Genomic DNA, 24,385 nt, shown 5'->3' on the forward strand with positions numbered 1-24,385 from the left:
ATTTACGAACCAGCAACAACCTCGATCGAGCGTAAACGGCAACGGGAACATAGTTGAGATGTTGTTTTACCTTCAACTTCACATAATGATGACGTAAGCGCTATAGACAAGTAATAGAAACAACTGCATCAGTATTTACACATTTATTTTTATTGGTTTGAGCCAATAAAACTTGGAACTAATTACTAATGAGACACTTTAACACTTTGAACTTAAAGGCCCTGATCGACGGGCGAGTAAAACCGCAGTTTTGCGGCCCGTCGGCAAAGCTCGCCGGTGTACGTACCGCGGTTTTATATACCCACGAGCCAAAATGTTCCAAACCCGGCTCACCGTGCAAACCGCGTGTCGATGACGGCCGGCGAGCCGTGTCGGCAGATTTCGGCGACTGAACACGACATATTGGCTAGTTGGTTGACGTCGAACCGACCGCGGTCACACGATTGTTCTACTCGCTATTCGATCAGTACCAACGACTCGCGAGTGAAACCGAGGTATAACGGCTCGTACGTCGATCATCCGCTTAACACTTGAAGCAGTCAATATTAACACACTGCTAGTTCCATCTAGAACCGCCAGCACAAGTAGCTGATTCTTTTTAAAAGCTTGAAAAGTTATAAACACAGTAAGTATCGCTCGCGTTCGGTTCCTCGTACTTGTTGTACAATGGCTCCGACCGCTGGTTCTTCTTGAACTTGGTTAGCTTTGTGGGGTCGGAGAATCTGAAGAATTATAAACACACTACCCCTAGTTCCTCCTACGCCGCACACGCGATATTCTCCACGCATTCGGTTCCTCGTACTTGTTGTACAATGGCTCTAACCGCTGGTTCTTCTTGAACTTGGACAGCTTGGTGGGGTCGGAGAACTTAAAGAAGGCGGGCGCGAACTCCACCAGCCACTTGGGGTCGATGGTCGTCACTTCGCGCATGTACTCCTTCGTCGTTTGGACTAGCTCGTGGTAGATTACCCTGGAAACAAGTTTATAGGTTGAGAGTTATATGATTATTGAGATATATGAGAGTTGAAAAACACAAAGATGTAGCAGCAACTGAACAAGGTTATCTTATCAGCCATTTCATTTTCTACCTTAATACTCTTAAAGTTCTAATAAAGATTTCTGATTCGAACATAGTCCTAGTCAACGCTAGATGCGTCAAACGCGTGCGGTCAAACATTTATAAATGTCTTACCAGTCGGGCTGTCTGTTAAAAAGTGCCCTGGAAGGATGGACGTCGACCACCTGACTGGCTGTCCATCGGAGTCTGGTAGCCTTAGGGTCCTTCGTGGCCACTTTCCAGAAGAACCTGGAGATAGTTCTGTACCACCATGATGTATAACTTAGCTTACCACTTTGGCTGTCTGTTGAAGAGCGCACTGGAGGAGTGGATGTAGACCACCTGGGAACCCTGGGAGGACCACCTCTTGAGGGTTCCACGGGGTCGCTTTCTGGAAGAACCCGGAGATAGTTCTGTACTACCATGATGTATAACTTACCACTCGGGCTGGCGGTTGAAGAGCGCGCTGGAGGGGTGGATGTAAACCACCTGGGAGTCCACAAGGGTCCGGTAGCCCTCCTGAGGGTCCTTCTTAGCCGCGTTCCGGAAGAATCCGGAGCAGATTGTCTTCTGGATGCGGACGGTGTTCTTCGCGGCGGAGACTACGTCCAGTTTATGCCTAGAATATTGCATTATTGAAATGAAATGACAATCTTTATTTTCAGGCATTATAAAATATATCTTAAAACTAAAAACACACAATTACGGCTGCTATGCAGTTCGCGGAACCGCTTTACGGCCAAAACTCCTCCTTGGTGAAGGTCGCTAGACGTTCAGTCGGGACGCTCACCAAAAATAATTAAAATGCACATTGTGTCGAGATTCCAACTTCACGACCCTCAGGACGAATCCGGATCTCTTCGACCAATTTAGTATATAAAATAATATTCAATAATATCAACAAACGCATAATCTCAATGCGATGCTAGCAGATAAGCCCAGCGTGTGGAAAGGAGTTCAAGTACTGGTCATTTAAGTACTAAGTACTCTCCTTTTTTTTGGCGGATTTTTCCAGTGCAAGTTTTAGAAACTTTCTGAAACTTCTCGGTAAGGGATCAGGAATAAAAATCTTAAGGGGAAAGATACTCATAAAGTACGAAATATGAAGTTTCGATTTTTTGGACTATTTTCGTACCTTCATTGTGTACCCATGAATGAGTTAACAGGTTAATGAATTTAAACATTTTTTTAAATAGAATACACATGCTTACCTGTCCATAATCCCAAGTAACTGTTTCCTCACATCCTGCGCCCGCTTCAGCGTCCGAATCTGCACGAAATTCTCATAACACCACGCGTTCGAGAACTTATTGTTCCTCCAACTGTTGAACACAGCCAGCAGCGTGAGATGGTCGCCCTCGGGCTGGTTGAACTTGGCTTTTTTCTGGTCGGCGAGGGCCTGCTTGTCCTTCGGCCGGTAGAACACGTTCTGGACGCTGAGCATGGACACTATGGTGAGGATCTCGTCGGAGCACTGCAGGGCCACGGACATGATTAAGATCTTGGAGAGATTGGGCTCCAGAGGAAATTCTGCCATCTGAAAAGAAAAGTATAGTATTTAGTAATCACACTCGTAGATTTAAATTATAATTTCTAGTTTGGGGTTATTGTAATATAAAAAAGAACATGATACTAACGGATTCATGTAGTCGTTTATTAGGTATTAGGGTGAGATTGAATTGAATGAGCTGATTGACGTTGAGCTCAACGAGGGTGCGGAGTGTTAGGGTTGGCAACGTGCATGTAACTCTTCTGGAGTTGCAGGCGTACATAGGATACGGAGACTGCTCACCATCAGGCGGGTCGTTTGCTTATTTGCTACCGACGTAGTATAAAAAAAACAACGGGTTGCACTCCGAGAGTGCCGGCAGAAGTGAAAACTTGCATATTAATGTTGTGCAATTTTGATATTTTGGAATGATTAGGGAATAATTTTGCACGAATTGCTTTAATTATCAATATAGAAGTACTATTATTTATGTGGCAAAATACAATATTCATTTATTGGGCTATCGTACACAAACATGACAATATTACATTAAAAATGTAACTACTGGCTTCAATGACATTGTAACAGTATTTCAATCAGGTCACGTGTTCGTCTTACGAATTTTCAATTTGACGAATTTGTCGGTCACGTGACCTGTCACGAGTTAAAATTTTTTTTCCCCATCACAAAAACGTTCCTATGGTAACGTTCAAACTTATAGAAAGAGCTGAAACTGGCGCCTCTGTCGCATTTTCGACTGAAGACAGTTGGCGTTTAGGCTCGATGCATATAAAATATAAGTTGTCGATAAAAAGAACAAGTCGTCATAGACAATAGAGCTGGTAGGAATAATCGAGTTACCCTACGACCGAGCCTTGTCAGCAGCCCCTCCTGGTCCAAGGCCGACAGCGAGTGCAGCTGCTCCAGCGCCATGATGAGCGACTCGACGGGCGGCGCGTCCATGAAGTCGAAGTGCAGCAGGTCGTTGATGCCCATGGTCTTGAGCTGCAGCACGGTGGTGGCGAGGTTGGTGCGCTGGATCTCGGGCACGGGCGTGGGCAGCATCTCGTCGCGGTAGGCGCGCTCCGTGTACAGCCGGTAGCACTTGCCCGGGCCCGTGCGGCCCGCGCGCCCGGCGCGCTGCTTCGCCGCTGCCTGGACATTCATTATCAGTTTTTTTTCAAAGAATATGGTAGGTACAATTGAGGTGGCAACATTTTTTTCATCACACTTGCTCGAAAAAGATCTTATTTCAAGCAGGTGTACTGAAGGACTTCTTCTTTCTTCCTAGCGTTGTCCCGGCATATTGCCACGGCTCAAGGGAGCCTGGGGTCCGCTTTGACAACTAATCCCAAGATTTGGCGTAGGCACTAGTCTTTACGAAAGCGACTGCCATCTGACCTTCCAACCCAGATGGTAAAATTAGGCCTTGTTGGGATTAGTCCGGTTTCCTCACGATGTTTTCCTTCACCGAAAAGCGACTGGTAAATATCAAATAACATTTCGTACATAAGTTCCGAAAAACTCATTGGTACGAGCCGGGGTTTGAACCCGCGACCTCCGGATTGCAAGTCGCACGCTCTTACCGCTAGGCCACCAGCGCTTCTGCAGGTGTACTGAAGCACAAATGCCTATATTGTTCCCACGGGAGTTAGTTTCAATTGTGGATGAACGTCGGATAGGTCTGTGCCTTCGATGCCTAACCTGTCGAAGAATGACAATATGGCGGACGATAGTTTGAATTGACACCTCATTTAAATTATTCCACTTAAAATTTAGTTTTTTCCTCGCAATTGTGATGAAAAACATTGTGTGTAACTCCGCGGGTAAGAATATTGCTACTCAAGACTTTAATTCACGACAGCCGCAGGCTGGAGTATATGTAGACTCTTGTACAATATTTCACTTACCCCCCTCGTACTATTTCACCACACCAACTGGTAAAGGCCCTCTTCATTGTTCAAAAACGAATGAGAAAGTTGCATTTTATCCACATGTGGGGCAAAGTAATTAGATGCAAATTTATTTAGCTTGTAGAATTGACTTTTAAATTATGAATTTGAATGATAATTTTTTTATTACTTTCATTCGGATTTGATTTGATTTTATTTTTTTGGTATTTTATAGTTGGTATTTTCCTCGCATTGGTGTGGTAAAATTTTTTGTGTTTCACTTGGAGGCAAAGTTTGTTTAACCCTTGTGCCTTGAAACCCTCGCAACGCTCAAGATTTCACGTCTCGAACCACTCGCTAAGCTCGTGGTTCAATTTTGGAATCTTTCTTTTGCTTGTATCAATATTAGCACGAGTTAACCGCTCGTAACAACTTTGCCCCCTTGTAAAACAAATAACTATTTTGGTACTAAACAACATATTCTGCCAACCCTGCACAGATACTGACTGCAACAGAGCACTGACAGATATGTGTTTAAATTACGATCTTTAAAAGTTAGACAGATAATTACATAGTTTAGGCGAAGTATGGCAAAGGTCAGAAGAATTCCGTAAGAAGGAAAAAGCAAGCCCCGGGCTACTCCATACAAAAAATTCTAAGCTGTGTTGTGTTGTAACTAAATAAATTAAAAATGTAGACAACTGTATTCCATTAACAATTCATGCCAAAATATATAGATAATGTTTAGGTGCCCAAAAAAGATGGACAAGCCTGTAGGGCTAAGATGGTCGGCTCTTTATCATTTGTCACCATGCCTGTCACGTTCTAGCAGGTATGTAAGCGCGAAAGTGACGGGCATAGTGACAAGTGATAAAAATGGAACCATGCTGCCACGGCTGCTGTTGATGCGTGAAAATGTTTCATTAAACTGACAGACATCTAGAAAAAGGCCCATTTTGGTGAGCAATCCTGGATAATATCGGTCAAACAATGTTGAATATCTCTTATAATAATTTATTCTCACCTGCGAAATCGGCGTGACGACCAGCGAGTCCATACCAGTCTTAGAATTATAGACCTTCTGCTTCACAAAACCAGGGTCCACCACATAGTATATCCCGTCTATAGTCAAAGATGTTTCTGCAATATTCGTAGCTATCACCACCTTACGGGACCCGGGCGGGGCGGGTTCGAAGATACGGGTCTGCATTTCCGAAGGCAGGGCGGAGTATACAGGTAAAATGATCAGTTCAGGCACATCAGGACCTAGAGATTTCATCCTCTCGTACAGTATCTCGCAAGCCGTATCAATCTCCTCTTGACCAGTCAGAAACAAGAGTATATCCCCAGGCGGCTCTCTCAAATGTATCTGCATGACTGTTATTAACGAAGCATCCAAGTAATCAGTTTCTGGTTCTTTAGTGTATAAAACTTCAACAGGGAAAGTTCTTCCGGGGATAGTAAAGATTGGAGCTTCAAAGAAGTATTGCGAGAATTTGACAGCGTCTAAAGTTGCGGAGGTGACGATGAGTTTGAGTTCGGGTCGTTTTTGGACGGCCTGCTTGAGGAGGCCGAAGAGAACGTCGGTGTGGATGGTGCGCTCGTGCGCCTCGTCCAGCATGATGACGGAGTAGGACTTCAGGTCCAGGTCCATGAGGCACTCGCGGAGCAGCATGCCGTCTGTCATGTACCTGCACACAACGAATAAGGTAAGATTCCTAAAGACAATATGTTATTAGAAGTCCTAGCGATGAATTATTGACTGAGAATCATTACCAAACTTGCTCAAGTAGGCTTGTCCATGTTGTGAGTGTTCCTTGCTATACTAGCAATTTTCAATAGCTATGAATATTATCTATAGTACGTTGACCCAGCTGTTTCTATCTCTATCGTACTCGCATGTTTATATTGCTATCCCGCTCGCACAGTGCCATTGTCCGCCGGCGTTATGGGCGGGACAGTAATATAATTATGCGAGTACGATAGATAGGAACAGGCGGGTCAATGTACGAAATTCCGTGCTAAGCGTCTTTTCTTTACGCCCGACTACCTTAGGTTTGAGGGGCAACGTCATTCAACACAATTTTTAATTTACCTAACAATAATAAACGAATATAAGGATAAAAAACTATACGAAAGTGATAAACTGATAACGCAGCGACAGACCTAGCGCACTCCTCGAATATGTACAGTCACGCTCCGTGATTGTTGAGCTATTTAGAGTTCTAGCTAAATTGGACATCCATAGATATTGAACAACCAACTCAGCTAGGACCCTAAATGACTCAATAATCGCGGAGCGTGATGGCACAAGCAATTTTGCAGTTGTACTTACTTGATAACAGTCTCAGGGCTGGTGCAATCCTCGAAACGGATAGTATAACCGACTTCTTGTCCCAGGCGGCACCCAAACTCCTCAGCGACTCTTTTAGCCACGGACATAGCGGCGACCCTCCTCGGCTGCGTGCAGGCGATCTTGCCTCGAGCCGTGAGGCCGCACTCGGCGAGGTATTGTGTGATTTGGGTAGTCTTGCCTGAACCGGTCTCGCCGATAACTATTAGGATTTGGTTGTCGGAGACGGCCTGAAAGAAAACAAAAGTGTAAGAACACAGACTTGATTTCTAAGTAATGTTATACTTGAGTCTTTTACTTTGTTATTGTCTAAAAGAATAATGTTCAAGCTGTACTGGCCGAGTGATTCATGGGACCGAATTTCAATGCTAAGGCCGCAGGTTCGAATCCTGACACGAACCAATCACTTTTTCGGAAGTACCGATTATCATTTGGTATTTACGATTAATGAAAACATCCTGAGGATACCTGCATCTGCGAAGGAAATCGCTTGATGGCTTAAAACCATGCACAAAATTTTCATCATTTAATAATTCATTCCTATAATAAATACATTTAAAAAACATCGATGATGTATTGATGTGTAGGTGTAAGTAACCAAATGAGTTTTATTGAAAACAGAAAATACAATATACACATACCTTAGTCAACTCATCCCTCAGCTTATAAATCGGCAGCGATTGCCTCTGCTCCAGCAGCGACAAATTCGTCTTCTTACCAAACGAAGATTTCTTCCCTCCAATCACATGTTTCTTCCACTCCGGTAGATCCTGGGGCGTGATACCAGTTCCCCTCATATTAGCTGCTAAGGCTCTACCATCGGATTCCGGGAGAGGATCTATCCAGTTTTTATTTAAGCCGGTCGGTAAGCTTTCCATCTCAGCCTCTCGCTGTATCATCTTCTGTTCCCTTCTTTCTTTTGCTAAAGCTGACTGCATCATGGCAGCTTGTGCTAGCGAGCCGTCAGGGTTCTTGACTATCCTGACGGGGGATAAGTCGTGGAGCGCTCTGCCGTGGCCCTGCAGGAAGGGTGGCTCGTCTTCTACTAGTTCTATCTCTATGTCGGCTTCGCCGTCTTCTTCTTTGGGCAGTAGACCGGTTTCTTCATCGAAGTCCGGTAGTTCGCTCTTGTCTATGACGCCTGATGATATCATCTGTGGAATAAACACATTTTTTTAAATCGGTGATAAAAATATTGTTATCAAATTTAATAAAGAGAAGGGAGTAAGAGGCCATTAATTAGAAACCCTGATGAATGACCTATTATCAGAAAATTAAGCCGAATAAAACCAATAAAACCGCGTGTCAAAATGGTCGCTACATTGTTTCTTTTTGGGTGGTTTTATATCAAAGGATACGTGCTTGAAGTATAGGTAACAGTAATTCCCTGTTTATTGGCATAAAGAAATGTCAAGATTATGTTTTTAATTAAGGCCACAAGATAGTTAACCCTCCAACGAGGACGATACCGATAGAGGATTACAAGCGAACATAAATATTGTAAAATATTTATAATTATTTATTAGCCTGTTAGGGTTCATCCAGATTCATGTGTTGTGGGGTCAAATTTTGTGGTGTGAGGCTAAAAATCAGGTCATGTATAATCAAAATAAAATATCCTATGTGATTCGTCGTACCGAACGCAGCACCTCACCTGTTTGATCTCCCAGCGCTCGGGGCTGGAGACCCTGGTGACGCGCTTGCGGCTGGAGTCCTCGTCGGGGTCCAGCGCGCCCTGCAGCCCCGCCAGCACCGCGGCCGCGGGCGCCGGCCGGTCCGGGTTGCGGCCCTCGCGCTCCGCCTGTTACATGACAGCACCTCACCTGTTTGATCTCCCAGCGCTCGGGGCTGGAGACCCTGGTGACGCGCTTGCGGCTGGAGTCCTCGTCGGGGTCCAGCGCGCCCTGCAGCCCCGCCAGCACCGCGGCCGCGGGCGCCGGCCGGTCCGGGTTGCGGCCCTCGCGCTCCGCCTGTTACATGACAGCACCTCACCTGTTTGATCTCCCAGCGCTCGGGGCTGGAGACCCTGGTGACGCGCTTGCGGCTGGAGTCCTCGTCGGGGTCCAGCGCGCCCTGCAGCCCCGCCAGCACCGCGGCCGCGGGCGCCGGCCGGTCCGGGTTGCGGCCCTCGCGCTCCGCCTGTTACATGACAGCACCTCACCTGTTTGATCTCCCAGCGCTCGGGGCTGGAGACCCTGGTGACGCGCTTGCGGCTGGAGTCCTCGTCGGGGTCCAGCGCGCCCTGCAGCCCCGCCAGCACCGCGGCCGCGGGGCGCCGGCCGGTCCGGGTTGCGGCCCTCGCGCTCCGCCTGTTACATGACAGCACCTCACCTGTTTGATCTCCCAGCGCTCGGGGCTGGAGACCCTGGTGACGCGCTTGCGGCTGGAGTCCTCGTCGGGGTCCAGCGCGCCCTGCAGCCCCGCCAGCACCGCGGCCGCGGGCGCCGGCCGGTCCGGGTTGCGGCCCTCGCGCTCCGCCTGTTACATGACAGCACCTCACCTGTTTGATCTCCCAGCGCTCGGGGCTGGAGACCCTGGTGACGCGCTTGCGGCTGGAGTCCTCGTCGGGGTCCAGCGCGCCCTGCAGCCCCGCCAGCACCGCGGCCGCGGGCGCCGGCCGGTCCGGGTTGCGGCCCTCGCGCTCCGCCTGTTACATGACAGCACCTCACCTGTTTGATCTCCCAGCGCTCGGGGCTGGAGACCCTGGTGACGCGCTTGCGGCTGGAGTCCTCGTCGGGGTCCAGCGCGCCCTGCAGCCCCGCCAGCACCGCGGCCGCGGGCGCCGGCCGGTCCGGGTTGCGGCCCTCGCGCTCCGCCTGTTACATGACAGCACCTCACCTGTTTGATCTCCCAGCGCTCGGGGCTGGAGACCCTGGTGACGCGCTTGCGGCTGGAGTCCTCGTCGGGGTCCAGCGCGCCCTGCAGCCCCGCCAGCACCGCGGCCGCGGGCGCCGGCCGGTCCGGGTTGCGGCCCTCGCGCTCCGCCTGTTACATGACAGCACCTCACCTGTTTGATCTCCCAGCGCTCGGGGCTGGAGACCCTGGTGACGCGCTTGCGGCTGGAGTCCTCGTCGGGGTCCAGCGCGCCCTGCAGCCCCGCCAGCACCGCGGCCGCGGGCGCCGGCCGGTCCGGGTTGCGGCCCTCGCGCTCCGCCTGCAACACACAAATATATCAACACTCTATTTGTTTCATTTACTACATTCTATTTCGACGACCGGTTTGGCCTAGTAGGTAGTTACCCTGCCTACGAAGCTGATGGTCCCGGGTTCAAATCCTGGTAAGGGCATTTATTCGTGTGATGAGCATGGATGTTTGTTCCTGAGTCATAGATGTTTTCTATGTATTTAAGTATTTATACATATTTATATATTATATATATCGTTGTCTAAAAGTACCCTCAACACAAGCCTTATTGAGCTTACTGTGGGACTTAGTCAATTTGTGTAATAATGTCCTATCATATTTATTATTTATTTATTTATTCTAAAGTTTTAGTTTCGTTCATCCTCTTATTTCTTGTCAAAATCAGAGCTTTATTTGCATGTTTAACATGTTTTTGTTTTATTAAAAAATTAACAAAAAAAATACAATATTGTAAGTACCTTAATCTAATTTTCGCCAAACTGTGAAACAGTTTGTTGGCGGTGCGCTCTAAAATAATCTTAAACTAAATAGGTACACTAAAAATTGAGTAACACATTAAGTAGCATTATGAACATAGGAACATACTTACAGGTATACATCTTAAATCTATCTAGTGAGACAGCATCACACCACTGACCATGCATAAATCTTATCACATTGAGATAAGATTTACGTACGGCCACCCAACCACATTAAACCGTATTAAACGTTGCTAGTAATATTACTAGCATACATGAAGTACTTATATAAAAGCGCTGGTGGCCTAGCGGTAAGAGCGTGCGACTTGCAATCCGGAGGTCGCGGGTTCAAACCCCGGCTTGTACCAATGAGTTTTTCGGAACTTAAGTACGAAATATCATTTGATATTTACCAGTCGCTTTTCGGTGAAGGAAAACATCGTGAGGAAACCGGACTAATCCTAACAAGGCCTAGTTTACCCTCTGGGTTGGAAGGTCAGATGGCAGTCGCTTTCGTAAAAATTAGTGCCTACGCCAAATCTTGGGATTAGTTGTCAAGCGGACCCCAGGCTTCCATGAGCCGTGGCAAAATGCCGGGACAACGCGAGGAAGAAGAAGACATGAAGTACTTATATAGGTACTTCATGTATTCAAATTTACACTCTAGTCTAGTGAGATTTGATTCAATTAGAGAGACAACCTAACATTAATACGTGCCATTTCATAACATAAGAATCATATGTGTATCTTTATGTTTGAATATGATATGTTGGTCCTAAATTAGTGAACCAATTTGGGTGCGGTTTTCACAGGGTTTAATTGACTAGATGTCGCTGTTATAACTTATTTTTTATTTTAGCACAGTTTTTAAATATTAGTACATCCACTTTTTCTTGAAATAAAAGATTGCACTTACCTCTAGATGCGCGTGTGATGTGGGATTGAGATCCTTGCCCGTGTCCTGGCACACATCCTTCATTGTGAGAGATACTTTCTGTCCAGTGACCGACAGAACTTTGATCTGCAACAAATGTTCACAGTCAACATTTCTACAGTTACTGATTCTGTCTAATTTCTTTACTGAATACATTTCTAATACCAAACTTTTACCTATACACCTGATTGTTTTTAAAGTTAATTTAAAGCCAGGGGAAGAGAGCAAAGCTATAGAAAGAAATCGCAATTTTGTTTGCTTTCTCTGACGCATACCAAGCATACCACTGCGTCGTTCGCAGATTGGCCAAGGTTGGCCAAACCTATTGATTGTGTTAATTTTTAAATTTTTACTTAATATTATTTGAATGTGTTTAATTGTATGGGCTTCTAAAGTGACATTTAAAAAAATATCTCATTTACAGTCAAGTTCATAAATATGTATAAGTACATTTCTTTACCTTAATCCATTGCAATATGGTGAAAAATTGTATACATATTTTTGAAACCGACTGTACATGTACATTTGTAAACCAGAGTAGTTACCTTGACTTTGTCCCCGCGAGAGACGACATCGGACACATTGGTGACGCGGCCTTCATTACGCAGCTGTGAGATGTGTACCAGCCCCTCCCAGCGCTTCCTCACTCCTTCTATTTGGACGAAGCAGCCAAAAGGGACTATATTCGCCACTCGCCCATTGTATATCTAGAATAGACAATAAAATCGGTGAAAATTCTCTTTGGCAAAAACTAATGAAAATTTTATAGATTGTTACAATTGGTAATAGAACTCATAGTGGCAACAGTACAAAATGGAAGTGTCTTCTAGTAAAACTGTAGGACTAGAAATTATTTATTATTATTATTTAACACTTTCGCAACCAGGCAAAATTTCGAACAATACCCCAGAAACCGACAGTACTCGCTAGTCGAGCAACGACGTGCAACTCAATGCCGCACGCCGCGAACCCGCTAGTGGGGCAAGCGGCGACGCTCAGGGCTGTGCCAAGTAACTTTCGTATACTTACGTGAATAAAATTAAATCTGCTGTCTCATCTGTTTATCCGTTTTATCAATTATCACAATGCATGTGCAGTGGGGCAGTAGGAAATGAATAAAATCACACATTCTTAAACACAAATTAGGTTGTACGATTTACGAAAATTCTAACTCCTATTGATACATACCCGTGTATGCAATTTAACGTAACCAACTAATAAGAATTTTTATTTTGTAATCGCATTAGGTTAAGTAAATAAAAATATCAACTGTACCAATTTTTCGACCACACAAGTACATAATAATCAGAAGACTTTTTCTGTTAGTGGCACTGGCAGCCCTGAGGTAGCGAAGATGCAATGCTTGCCCGCCTGCCTGTCGTGTACTTTGGCGTCGCGTGTAGGTTTATAGCTCGTGCCCGACTACCGGGTACGGCATCTGAGTAAAGTTTACGAGTGCCTGAGTGTCGGGTATGCGGTGTTGAAAGTGTTAATAAGCAGGCAGGAAGTTATGACAGCTGATATTGCCTGTATCATTAAAGAATAGTAGATATAGGCTTGTCTAATATATTTTTAAACTATGAACCCTTTGTGCCCATAACCATGTCTTCTGGTACTTTTTCCCAAACCCTCACAACTTGGTTGCTCAGAACGTGTTTATATGGAATACTGTGGGACCTACGCCTTTCTAGCTTTAAGTGATGACCTACCAATTCATTTGTAAAAAAAAGTAAAACATTCATACCTTTCCTGGTTCTGGGTCATCACTCATTTCAACTTCAGGACTTCTTCTTCTAACCTTCTTGCCAAAGTCACCATATCTGTCTTTCTGATCTCTGTCATGAGAAGGAGACCTCCGCTCCCGAGACTTTGAGCGCCTGCCCCGTGATCGGGACCTCCTGCGCCTGTCCTTTTCCCTGGACTTGGATCTGTGTCGCTGTCTGCTCCTAGACCTACGTCTTCTATCCCTACTTCTACTCCTTCGGTCCCTACTTCTACTTCTTTTATCTCTACTGCGACTTCTCCTGTGTCTACTCCTACTTCTTTTCCTATCCCTAGAACCATCTCTCCTCCTACTCCTTCCATCTTTACGATCTCTACTGCTACTGCGTACTCTTTTGCGATCATCTTCCTTCTTAGCCTCTGCCTTTTTAATACCAGATTTAGATGGAGCTAATGCCTCCAACTCTGCCATAGTTTGATCAACTACATTGTCATTAGAAGATTTGTTTTTCTCATCCTTGAATATATCTTTAGTTGTTAGCCTTTTCTTCTTATCTTTTCATCCTCACTTTCTTCATCTGAAGAGAATACAGGTTTTTCATTAGGTATAGCCAAGCCTGGAAACTTGTTGGCTAAAGGATTCTTATTCACTCTTTCTTTTTCATTAGTTTCAGGCTTAGAGTTTGTAGGTTTCATATGCTGGATGATCCGAAGCAAGTTGGTCATGAATGAGTCAGAGAATTCAGCCCCATTTTCAGTGAGAGCCTTTTTGAACGCATCGAAATTAGGGTTCTTGTCTGCTAAGTCAATTATAAACTCGGCTGTAAACAAAGATAAAAAAATAAATTAAATCTATGTTAACAAGTGCATTATTAACACAGAACGATTTGTAAAACAATAAAGAATACATACCCAAATCCTTGTCATTCAATCCTAAATGATTGTCCAATTCCGTACATATTTTTGAGACTAAGGACAAGTGTTCTAATTTTGCAACTTCGTCCATTGCTGTTATATTATACTTATTGTCCTTAGTAAAACTTAAAATCAATTTATTTATCGTAAATTATTTGTCTTTTTCAACTATCCACCCAGCATGTTTACGCCATAACACGCAACAATATGATATGACATTGACATTAAGAGGACACGGAATTTTTTAGTTATCTGTGGCAGTCTGTTTAAGTATACGTGAAAACTGCTTTTAAAAAGCCTTTATTGAATTGTTTGACATTTGTCTAACCAAGTAATGTACATGGCTGAAGAATTTGTGGCTTGTGCAGATTTTTTTTTATAACTTGCTTTGCTTCTCGTTTCACATGTGAATACGAAATGAATAGCGTCGTATTACATTGTTAGGCAAGTGATCTTTATTTTGTGTTGACGTTGCTTGTAATTTGGAGTTTGTACGATGGAAAACAATACTGACAATCCCGAACAAAACAATTTCACCCCATTATCTGTGCAAGAAGTAGACGTAGATTTTTTACCAATAGTATACGAAATCATACGAAGGTATTTACATGTTGTTTTTATTTTTAGCTTACCATGACTTGTTATTATTTTCTTTTATTTATTGACCTTTCTCATTGTTCAGTGTCGAGCGTGATTTCCACGACAACTCTGCGAAGGTGCGAGAGTCCCAGGAGTGCAGTCTGAAGGTTCTTGAACTACAAAAGAAGCTCGATTACGCTCGATCTCAGGTATGTTATTACCTTATGAATTTGAATTTCCGAGCTGGTTACAACAACATATTATGCAATAAAGTATTGCCACAAATTTATTTCCCCATCTTGAAATATATCCATATTACAGATAAGGCGTTTACCAGGAATTGAGTACAACAAACAAGATCAAATCAAGCAGTTTGAGGTACTCCGGACACAACTGCAGTTGAAAAGAGAACTACTACAGAAGTACCAGAATATGTGCTCAATTGAAACTTCCTTCAAGTGATATCAGACAAAATGCCACTCCGTGCTCTCCTGAGATATCTGGCTGACAATGAACGCCTGGTACAAAAGTTAGCAGATTCTTACCCCGTTCGCCGCGCTGCACAGCTAGCCATCTCCGTGTTTTACAGGGGGAAGGAAAAGGTGTCTAAAATGGATCCTGAACAAGTAAATAGACTAGTGTCATTTTTTAGAAAATTCTCACAAAATGTAAAAGAAGGTATAGAGGATGCAAAAAAGCAGATAAAAAAGTAAAAAACTTCATATAGTTAATGTACATATTATCAGTGTTCAGGTTTAGTCAAGGTTGCAATAATGTTATGAATAATATATAGAATAAAATGCTGAAATAGTTTTGAGCTATTTTAATTTCCCTCACTCAAAACAAATCAATAAAAATATTCTCTCACTTAAACTAGAAAAATCACATATAATGGTACTGCAAACAATCAAATACTGAATATAATTATGATATGGAGTAGAGCAGCTAGCCTCACTAATACAACTAATGTACTTACTATCATGTGCCTTAGGCATAGTGCTAGTTTGTAGCAGCCAAGATATTGGCTTGTCATCATCATTACTATTAGCCGGGTCCACACAGAACGAGCATATGTGCAATGCAATTTCCTCACGCACAATACAGCCATTGTAGACATGCCTCGGCCGTATTGTGCGTGAGGAATTTGCCTCGCGCGTATACTCGCTCTGTGTGGACCCAGCTATTGTCTAAAAAAGTCCACTATTACCCTTACCAGACATCACAACACAAAAACTCTGAAACTATGATATACAACATCATAGTTCAGCTGCTCACATCACTTGCTATATTTATCATTATTGCTTCAACATGTTAATAAGACAATTATTTTTAGTCACAAAAGTTAACTAAGAACAACAAGTTAAAATACAATCAATGTACTTCTTTTGCTACTCAAATCAAACATAAAATATACATAAGTAATAATTACATACCAAAGTATCTTCATACTGGCATATAGTAAGATTAGTTTTTTTTTACTGCCACATATATAATAATAAACATTATATTATATAGTTCAATGATTAATTCTCTCTAGACAATGAAAGATATTTATTTCAGATTAGAGTCTAAGACAGATAAATGTAAACACCCATTATTACAGCAATAATTATAGTTGTCAAAAATATGGAACAATCTGTTGAGACCACAACTGGACTGGATACATCTACGCATACACAGAAGGATTAGGGTGGAATCACATCTATCAGCATCAAGCTGCATTTTATATGTGAGAAATGGTCCATATGCATTGGAATTCTGAAAACATCTTCATACTAACGAGCGACTTCTCATATACAAAATCCTGCTCAATGCTGATAGATGTGATTCCACCCTTATCATACAAATAGTTTCAGAGAAACCATTCCATTTGCCACCATCATGTGAATGCAACATTAGCCAAGAAGATCGCTTTGTCCCCGTAAGGCCCACGGTCCTACCCATAGTACAAATTATTGCAATGTACTTTAAACCATTTTCAATTGGAACAGAGTTGCATTTCCTTTGTTTCATTCTATTTAAAAGAAATTCAACTATATTGCTTACAGTATTGTTTTCAAATCATTTTCATTGTATGGTGGACCTTACTAGGCTATATTTAGTACAGTCGCCATCAGATATATCGAAGCGGCCAAGGTGTTCATAAATATCTGAACACGCCCTCTAACACCTTGACAATAGAGGCGTGTTCAGATATTTGTGAGCGCCTTCGCCGCTCCGATATATCTGATGGCGACTGTACATATGTATGTGTGGATGATCCAGTCTTATTATTACATCTAACTTAGTGAATAGATCCTAAGTACCTTGTACTTTTGGTATTACAGTGCCTGGAGACAGAATCTAGCAATGCTATAGTATAGTTTGTTGGCCAAAGCTAGGGAATATTTGTACCCGAAAGCTGTTTCTAATCTAATATTTCTATTGGTGAGCAAGCATTGATTATACGCTGCACTTCTAATTTTATACGGATTATATTGATTAGAAAATTTAGGCGGATTCTGGTACTTAGTTTTTTTTTGTAAAGAAATTAGTCAATAAATTTTAGTACAACCATTCCCTAGAATTTTGCGAAAGTTACGCCAGCAGTTTTTACCAGGAACCTATTAGAAAAATATTTTTCTATAAAAATTTTAATATAACATGACAGTTGTGTGAAGTGACTTCAAAGGTGTGGATTTTTGAAGCACTGCGAAATCGGAGCGGACTTTCTAAAACACTGTGTAGACTGCAAAATCGTTTTTTTTTTGTTAAAGGTAGATAGGATACGAACAATGATATTTCCGGTTATTTGGTTGATGTCTCATAAATACTTTTACCAGATAACTCGAAACATCATTCAAAACTACCACTGCTTTCAGAAAAATGTATCGTAAACAGTAATTATGCCGCGCAAAATAACTCGATATATGTAGAAATTGTACACCTGTTTAGCCCGAGGCAAACACAGACCAAATGTCTACACAGACCGAGCGGCATCGCACGGTGGTTTCCACGCGAGGCGGCTTGCTTTATGTCTGAAACACCCAGATTCCAGTGTTGTAGAAAGTCCGTATCCGGGAAGCCGGTGACGTTTAGTCGGGAGGTCCGTGGAGTCAGTTGGCGGCGACGGCGGGCGGCTCGGGCTTGTCGTGGCGCTTGCGGCCGCGCCGCCCGCCGCCGCCGCCGCCGCCCGCGCCGCGCTTGTCGGCTTGCACCTCGAACGGCGAGTCGGGGGTCGTCACGTCGGCTTCCTGTGGGGAAAATATTGCTTTCAATTATGGGCATGCATAGTGTCTCGTTTTAGAAAACTGATAACGTAAGTCGACTTACGATACGCTCTAACACGCCTAAAATGTGCCGCAGCTGAATCAATAGTTCAAAAGTTTGATACACTCTGGTATGACAGAAATAGTGGCCTTCACGAGACTGCTCATCCCAATTAACTGGAGCTATATAGCGCATTATTTATTACAAAATAAAATGTGATATAGTCCTTATTGGAAGTGTTAGACGATTCAAAGCACGTTTAGGGCCGGTTGCACCAAACTGTTTCTCACAGTTAAAGCGTTCGCAAAGTTGTTGTTCTCTGCCCAGTGACGTTGATCAGTATCGTTGGTGCAACTGGCTTAGAGAGTGCGAGAACGAACAGTATACCGTGACGTTGTCCCTGGCGTCGGGCGGCGCGGCGAGCGGCGCGCGCGGCTTGTGGCGCGGCGGCGGCTTGTGGCGCGGCGCCGCGCTCGCCGGCTCCGGCCGCAGCACGTTGCCCACGGCCTTCGTGCGGCCCTCGCGGAACACCTACAAATACACGGATTACCGTGGTTTTCATTAGAACCAGGATTAAAAAAAATTGAATGATTCGCCTCGCGAGGAAATTGCCGCGTGAAGTACTTTAGTTCGAAAGACGTACCGCGCCCGAGGCAAGCATGCACGTGCCATGATTCCGCGGACGAGCCACGGCGTCGCGCAGCATTTATTCGCGAGATGACTTGTCTCAATACTCGATACATTTATTGTGTCTTGTATGAGCTGACATTTATAAAAAAAGTATTAATGTGGTTCGTAATAATGACGGCCCTAAGATTGTTGACGTGCCTATTTCAGGCTATTTTGAATACAACCAGCCAACTTACCATCCTTTGCCCTCGCTTCAGGTACTCGGGGTGCTTGATGAACCTGAACCGCACCAGCGCCTTGTCGCCGGTGCGCAGGCAGTCGCGCGACATGGAGAGGATGGAGGCGGTCTGCCGGATGGAGCCGCAGTGCACCATGGCCTGGTAGCGGGAACTGATGGTGGTGGGGTGGTGCAGGACGAGGATCTCGCCCTCGAACTGCCAGCAGGCTTGTGGCTCCAGCGCCGGGGACACCATCACCATGCCCTGACAAAAAGTATGAAGTTAATTGATGAATATAGCGGGGTGTCTATCAGATCAATATTCTGCAAATCATAAAATAGTTATTTTTGTGAAGGTACAGTCAGCTGTAGACAATTTTACCTTGCTCATCTATACTTCTAGATTCCCCTATACATACATTTGTATCCTACCAAAAACATTTTCATGAAAAATGTTGCCAAGACGAAACCATAAGCCTTGCACTGTAAAAAAGTTACCAGTTCTCATGTAGAGCCAAGCTTCTAGTTCTACAACCCCTAACTTCACAAACTCTACGCTCCCGCGGCCTGACTACGTGGATGTAGGACGATGTGAAATGGCTCTAGCAGTTGTAAAGCCTCACCTTGCGTATCTGCGAGCGCTTGATCTTCTTGAGAGCGAAGGAGGCGGTCTGGCCGCCGCGCACCTCGGACACCTGCATGCGCTTGCGATGGATGGACTTGACGGTGATGGGCGTGAAGCGGCCCAGCGGGTCGGGGCCCAGCAGCAGCGTGTCGTTCAGCCGGATCACGCCGGCCAGCGTCGTGCCCGACACCACGGTGCCCACGCCCTGGGGAAACATGGCTGTGAGGACTGCTGGACAACTACTTCGCGAAGGTTAGTAGGAGTATACAAATATTAGGTGGGTTTGTTGACAACACAGCAACACACTAATACCAATAAAACAACTTTTAGGATTAAGAGAAATATACAGAGTCAATACGGACTGCTGAGACGGAGGATAGAGGGGGAAGCTATTAAATTTTACTATACACATTTAAATAAAATATTGATAAACATCCGCAAGAAGACGCTAGATGGAGGAATACCGAAAAATAACTCGTAGCTAGAAGTAACGGAAAACGCAACGTTTTTACGAGTACATTCCATAGATTACAAATTTATATCTACTGAAGGCTTTTGATTTTTCTGAATAGACTTCCGAGTTATGAACCACAGAATTTACCGTAGTAAATCCTCGCAGGAAATTGACATTAGTTGAGACACTAACTGGCAATGAATAAGTGTCTTCGATCTGGAACTCGGCTGGTCGTCGCTGGACGGCATCCGTGTCTTTATCAGATTCAGGAACATCGTCAGCAGTTCCGAGATCAACAGAAAGTATAGCCTAATGACCTTGAAGTAACATTTGACTCACCGGTACGGAATAAGTGTCGTCGATCTGGAACTCGGCGGGCTGGTCGTCGCTGGACGGCATCCGCGTCTTCAGCAGGTTCAGGAACATCGTCAGCAGTTCCAGGTTCTCACCGCTCACGTTCGACACAAGGAAGATTGGGCATAGCCTGTTGAATAATGTAATAAAAACAGTGTCGAAATTTCGATTTTCACGTTTCGCGGTAGGCCCTCAGATATGGTGGATAACGCATGTATTAAACTGTTCATAGTGAATGAAAAAGTAAATTCCTCGGTTATTTCTCAGACAGAACGTCTTGTCTTAACAATCCAAACTTAACCGCTAGAAACGTATAAATCTACACAATAAAAGTACCTTGCATACGTAACATATAAGTGTACGTTAAATCCTCTTTGTTGTCGATGCATTAAATTGTGACTGCACAAAACACAATTTCTTATTGCTATACAATTTTCTACCTAAAGCGACACAAAATAAAGTCCGTTAATATAACTACAAACAGTACCTCTGCGAGACGAAGTTGGTAGCGCTAACGATGACGTCATCCTTCGTCTTCACCATCACGGGCACCTTGCGGCAGCCGGACGACTTCAGTATCCTGATTAGCAGCTTTAGGTTATCCTGGGAAACAAAATATATAACTAATGACAAAGTACACTCTAGTTGACCAAGCGAAAGCGGTCTCCGTTTCAGATTGGGCAGAAATGCTTTCGTATCCGACTGTCCTCTACAAGTCGCATTTCTCGACCGATAGGGTTGATAGTTACATAGCTTTTTTGTCGTTTCGTTTATTGTTCTGTTAAAAATGGCGGAAATTGGCACAATTTTTGGTCAAACCCATTGTTATTCCTACTTGTTTACATTATCTCGTTACGTTGTTACCGTCTATAAATCAGCATTACCTGTAGGATGTTAGGCGGGCACATGTCTATTTTGGTGACCACCACGAACACGGGCACGGAGAGCGCCAGCGCCAGCCCCAGGTGCTCCTTGGTCATGCCCACTATTCCTGCGTTCGCCCCTATCTGTAACAATATCACTGTTTCAGTAAAATACATTTGTATTTTGGGAACAATCTTACACAGATCGACCTAGCCTCAAACAATGCAAGGCTAACTAAACTAGGCAAAGATACACATACTTATATAGATCAATAGATATTTAGAATTTTAGATACATAGATAACATCCATAACACAGCGTAACTCTGCAGTGGATCAAGGGACACAGCAACTCGCGAGGTACCGATGCAGTCGACATAGAGGCGAGAGGAGGCTCGGGACTGAAGGTGGCAGGACCGGAGCCAATTCTACCTCTGGCTTCGGAACATGCTGCGACATAACACCAAGGTTAAACACCAACAGTACTGGTCTAACCTAGGCACGTGCAGGCAGGGGAAGGAAGCCCTCCCGACAATCAACCTCGGTTTGTCAAGGAGGCTGAGACAGAAGAGGCCACAGCTCCGGCTTCTGACTGGGGCCATAACTGGCCACGCACCACTAAACAAACACCTGTTTACCCTACGTGTTACAGGTAGCCCCCACCGCAGGGCGTGCATGGAGGCAGAAGAGACAGCCGCCCACGTCATTCGCCACGCCGGGGTCTCTCCCAGAAGTTGTCGGCAACATCAAGGGTCTGCTAGGCTTCTTGGTGGAGTTGGGTTGGCGAGAGTAGTGCCTACAACCCACCACGCAAAATAGGCGCGATTATATGACGTCGAGTTGCGGAAACCAAGCCCATGAGTACATATTAACCTATAACATCCATAACTCAGGACCAAATATCTGCGATGCACACACATATAAATACCAGGATTCGAACCCTGGTGGTCTTGAGGTAGCGCCAGTGGCCGCTAGTCGATGTGATGGCCTTGTGTTCACAGTTCACAGTCGTAAACTCCTTCCTCTTAATGGTGAGTCCACTATGAGCATGCGGAATTTCGGCGCATGGCCCATCATGCCGAACACTGTGGTCTTGAGGTAGCGCTCGCGGCCGCTAGTCGATGTGATGACCTTGTGTTCACAGTTCACAGTCGTGAACTCCTTCCTCTTTATGAGTTCACTTACCATGAGCATGCCGAAGTCCGGCGCGTGGCCCGTCATACCGAACACTGTGGTCTTGAGGTAGCGCTCGTGGCCCGCTAGGTCGATGAACGTGATGACCTTGGAAGACTTCTCGCAGATCTTGACCCAGTCTAGCGTTCCATGATCTGGTTTGTTCACAACGTTGCCTGAGAAAAGAAATTAGATGTGGTTAAGTGGATTCATTTGACCCAAATGTGTATACCTTAATTATCAGATACCATTAGCAAAACCTGAATTCTCTCAGAACAAATAAAATCACAGAAAGTAATTTCATTTGTTCTGGCTTGTCTGTCTCACTAACCAATACCATAGAAGCCCAGGATATTGTTGCCCACAGAACTGGTCCGCCCGCTCTCCACCTCATGCTTGTGTCTCAACAGCCGTTGTCTCTCTTACTCCCATTGTCTTGTCTGTCTCACTCACCTATACTGTCGAAGCCGAGGATATCGTTGCCCACAGAACTGGTCCGCCCGCTCTCCACTTAATGCTTGTGTCTGAACAGCCGTTGTCGCTATTACTCCCATTGCTTGTCTGTCCCACTCACCCATACTGTCGAAGCCGAGGATATCATTGCCCACCGAACTGGTCCGCCCGCTCTCCACTTCATGCTTGTGTCTGAACAGCCGTTGTCGCTATTACTCCCATTGCTTGTCTGTCCCACTCACCCATACTGTCGAAGCCGAGGATATCATTGCCCACCGAACTGGTCCGCCCGCTCTCCACTTAATGCTTGTGTCTGAACAGCCGTTGTCGCTATTACTCCCATTGCTTGTCTGTCCCACTCACCCATACTGTCGAAGCCGAGGATATCATTGCCCACCGAACTGGTCCGCCCGCTCTCCACTTCATGCTTGTGTCTGAACAGCCGTTGTCGCTATTACTCCCATTGCTTGTCTGTCCCACTCACCCATACTGTCGAAGCCGAGGATATCATTGCCCACCGAACTGGTCCGCCCGCTCTCCACTTAATGCTTGTGTCTGAACAGCCGTTGTCGCTATTACTCCCATTGCTTGTCTGTCCCACTCACCCATACTGTCGAAGCCGAGGATATCATTGCCCACCGAACTGGTCCGCCCGCTCTCCACTTCATGCTTGTGTCTGAACAGCCGTTGTCGCTATTACTCCCATTGCTTGTCTGTCCCACTCACCCATACTGTCGAAGCCGAGGATATCATTGCCCACCGAACTGGTCCGCCCGCTCTCCACTTCATGCTTGTGTCTGAACAGCCGTTGTCGCTATTACTCCCATTGCTTGTCTGTCCCACTCACCCATACTGTCGAAGCCGAGGATATCATTGCCCACCGAACTGGTCCGCCCGCTCTCCACTTAATGCTTGTGTCTGAACAGCCGTTGTCGCTATTACTCCCATTGCTTGTCTGTCCCACTCACCCATACTGTCGAAGCCGAGGATATCATTGCCCACCGAACTGGTCCGCCCGCTCTCCACTTCATGCTTGTGTCTGAACAGCCGTTGTCGCTATTACTCCCATTGCTTGTCTGTCCCACTCACCCATACTGTCGAAGCCGAGGATATCATTGCCCACCGAACTGGTCCGCCCGCTCTCCACTTCATGCTTGTGTCTGAACAGCCGTTGTCGCTATTACTCCCATTGCTTGTCTGTCCCACTCACCCATACTGTCGAAGCCGAGGATATCATTGCCCACCGAACTGGTCCGCCCGCTCTCCACTTAATGCTTGTGTCTGAACAGCCGTTGTCGCTATTACTCCCATTGCTTGTCTGTCCCACTCACCCATACTGTCGAAGCCGAGGATATCATTGCCCACCGAACTGGTCCGCCCGCTCTCCACTTCATGCTTGTGTCTGAACAGCCGTTGTCGCTATTACTCCCATTGCTTGTCTGTCCCACTCACCCATACTGTCGAAGCCGAGGATATCATTGCCCACCGAACTGGTCCGCCCGCTCTCCACTTCATGCTTGTGTCTGAACAGCCGTTGTCGCTATTACTCCCATTGCTTGTCTGTCCCACTCACCCATACTGTCGAAGCCGAGGATATCATTGCCCACCGAACTGGTCCGCCCGCTCTCCACTTAATGCTTGTGTCTGAACAGCCGTTGTCGCTATTACTCCCATTGCTTGTCTGTCCCACTCACCCATACTGTCGAAGCCGAGGATATCATTGCCCACCGAACTGGTCCGCCCGCTCTCCACTTCATGCTTGTGTCTGAACAGCCGTTGTCGCTATTACTCCCATTGCTTGTCTGTCCCACTCACCCATACTGT

General features: G+C 45.2%; 3 protein-coding genes across 3 annotated transcripts in view; 1 reads left to right on the plus strand and 2 right to left on the minus strand.

Moving 5' to 3' along the window:
- Positions 1-128: 128 nt before the first annotated feature.
- Positions 129-14,176, minus strand: LOC133521106 (ATP-dependent RNA helicase DHX8-like). The gene is given in 14 exon segments (XM_061855870.1): positions 129-970; positions 1,497-1,676; positions 2,269-2,594; positions 3,408-3,701; positions 5,463-6,129; positions 6,774-7,021; positions 7,433-7,945; positions 9,630-9,711; positions 9,713-9,945; positions 11,311-11,415; positions 11,874-12,035; positions 13,073-13,597; positions 13,600-13,871; positions 13,963-14,176. Coding segments are annotated over 14 exon segments (3,924 nt in total). The 5' UTR covers positions 14,057-14,176; the 3' UTR covers positions 129-747.
- A 137-nt stretch (positions 14,177-14,313) lies between these two features.
- On the plus strand, positions 14,314-15,151 carry LOC133521105 (mediator of RNA polymerase II transcription subunit 9). The gene is made up of 3 exons (XM_061855869.1): positions 14,314-14,565; positions 14,648-14,753; positions 14,866-15,151. Exons 1-3 carry the CDS (start codon positions 14,462-14,464, stop codon positions 15,004-15,006), a joined length of 351 nt encoding a protein of 116 aa, XP_061711853.1. The 5' UTR covers positions 14,314-14,461; the 3' UTR covers positions 15,007-15,151.
- Positions 15,152-15,352: 201 nt separating this feature from the next.
- Positions 15,353-24,385, minus strand: part of LOC133521101 (GTP-binding protein 1) — a 28,498-nt gene continuing 19,465 nt past the window's right edge. Inside the window, exons 6-13 of the mRNA XM_061855864.1 lie at positions 22,121-22,284; positions 20,958-21,080; positions 20,561-20,676; positions 20,059-20,203; positions 19,264-19,470; positions 18,660-18,905; positions 18,181-18,324; positions 15,353-17,777 (exon numbers count right to left, since the gene is read on the minus strand). Coding sequence (XP_061711848.1) covers positions 17,640-17,777; positions 18,181-18,324; positions 18,660-18,905; positions 19,264-19,470; positions 20,059-20,203; positions 20,561-20,676; positions 20,958-21,080; positions 22,121-22,284 — 1,283 coding nt within the window. The 3' untranslated portion in view covers positions 15,353-17,639. The remainder of the gene's footprint in view (positions 17,778-18,180; positions 18,325-18,659; positions 18,906-19,263; positions 19,471-20,058; positions 20,204-20,560; positions 20,677-20,957; positions 21,081-22,120; positions 22,285-24,385) is intronic.

The sequence above is a fragment of the Cydia pomonella genome, chromosome 9 (assembly GCF_033807575.1).
Source record: "Cydia pomonella isolate Wapato2018A chromosome 9, ilCydPomo1, whole genome shotgun sequence".
Lineage (NCBI taxonomy): Eukaryota > Metazoa > Arthropoda > Insecta > Lepidoptera > Tortricidae > Cydia > Cydia pomonella.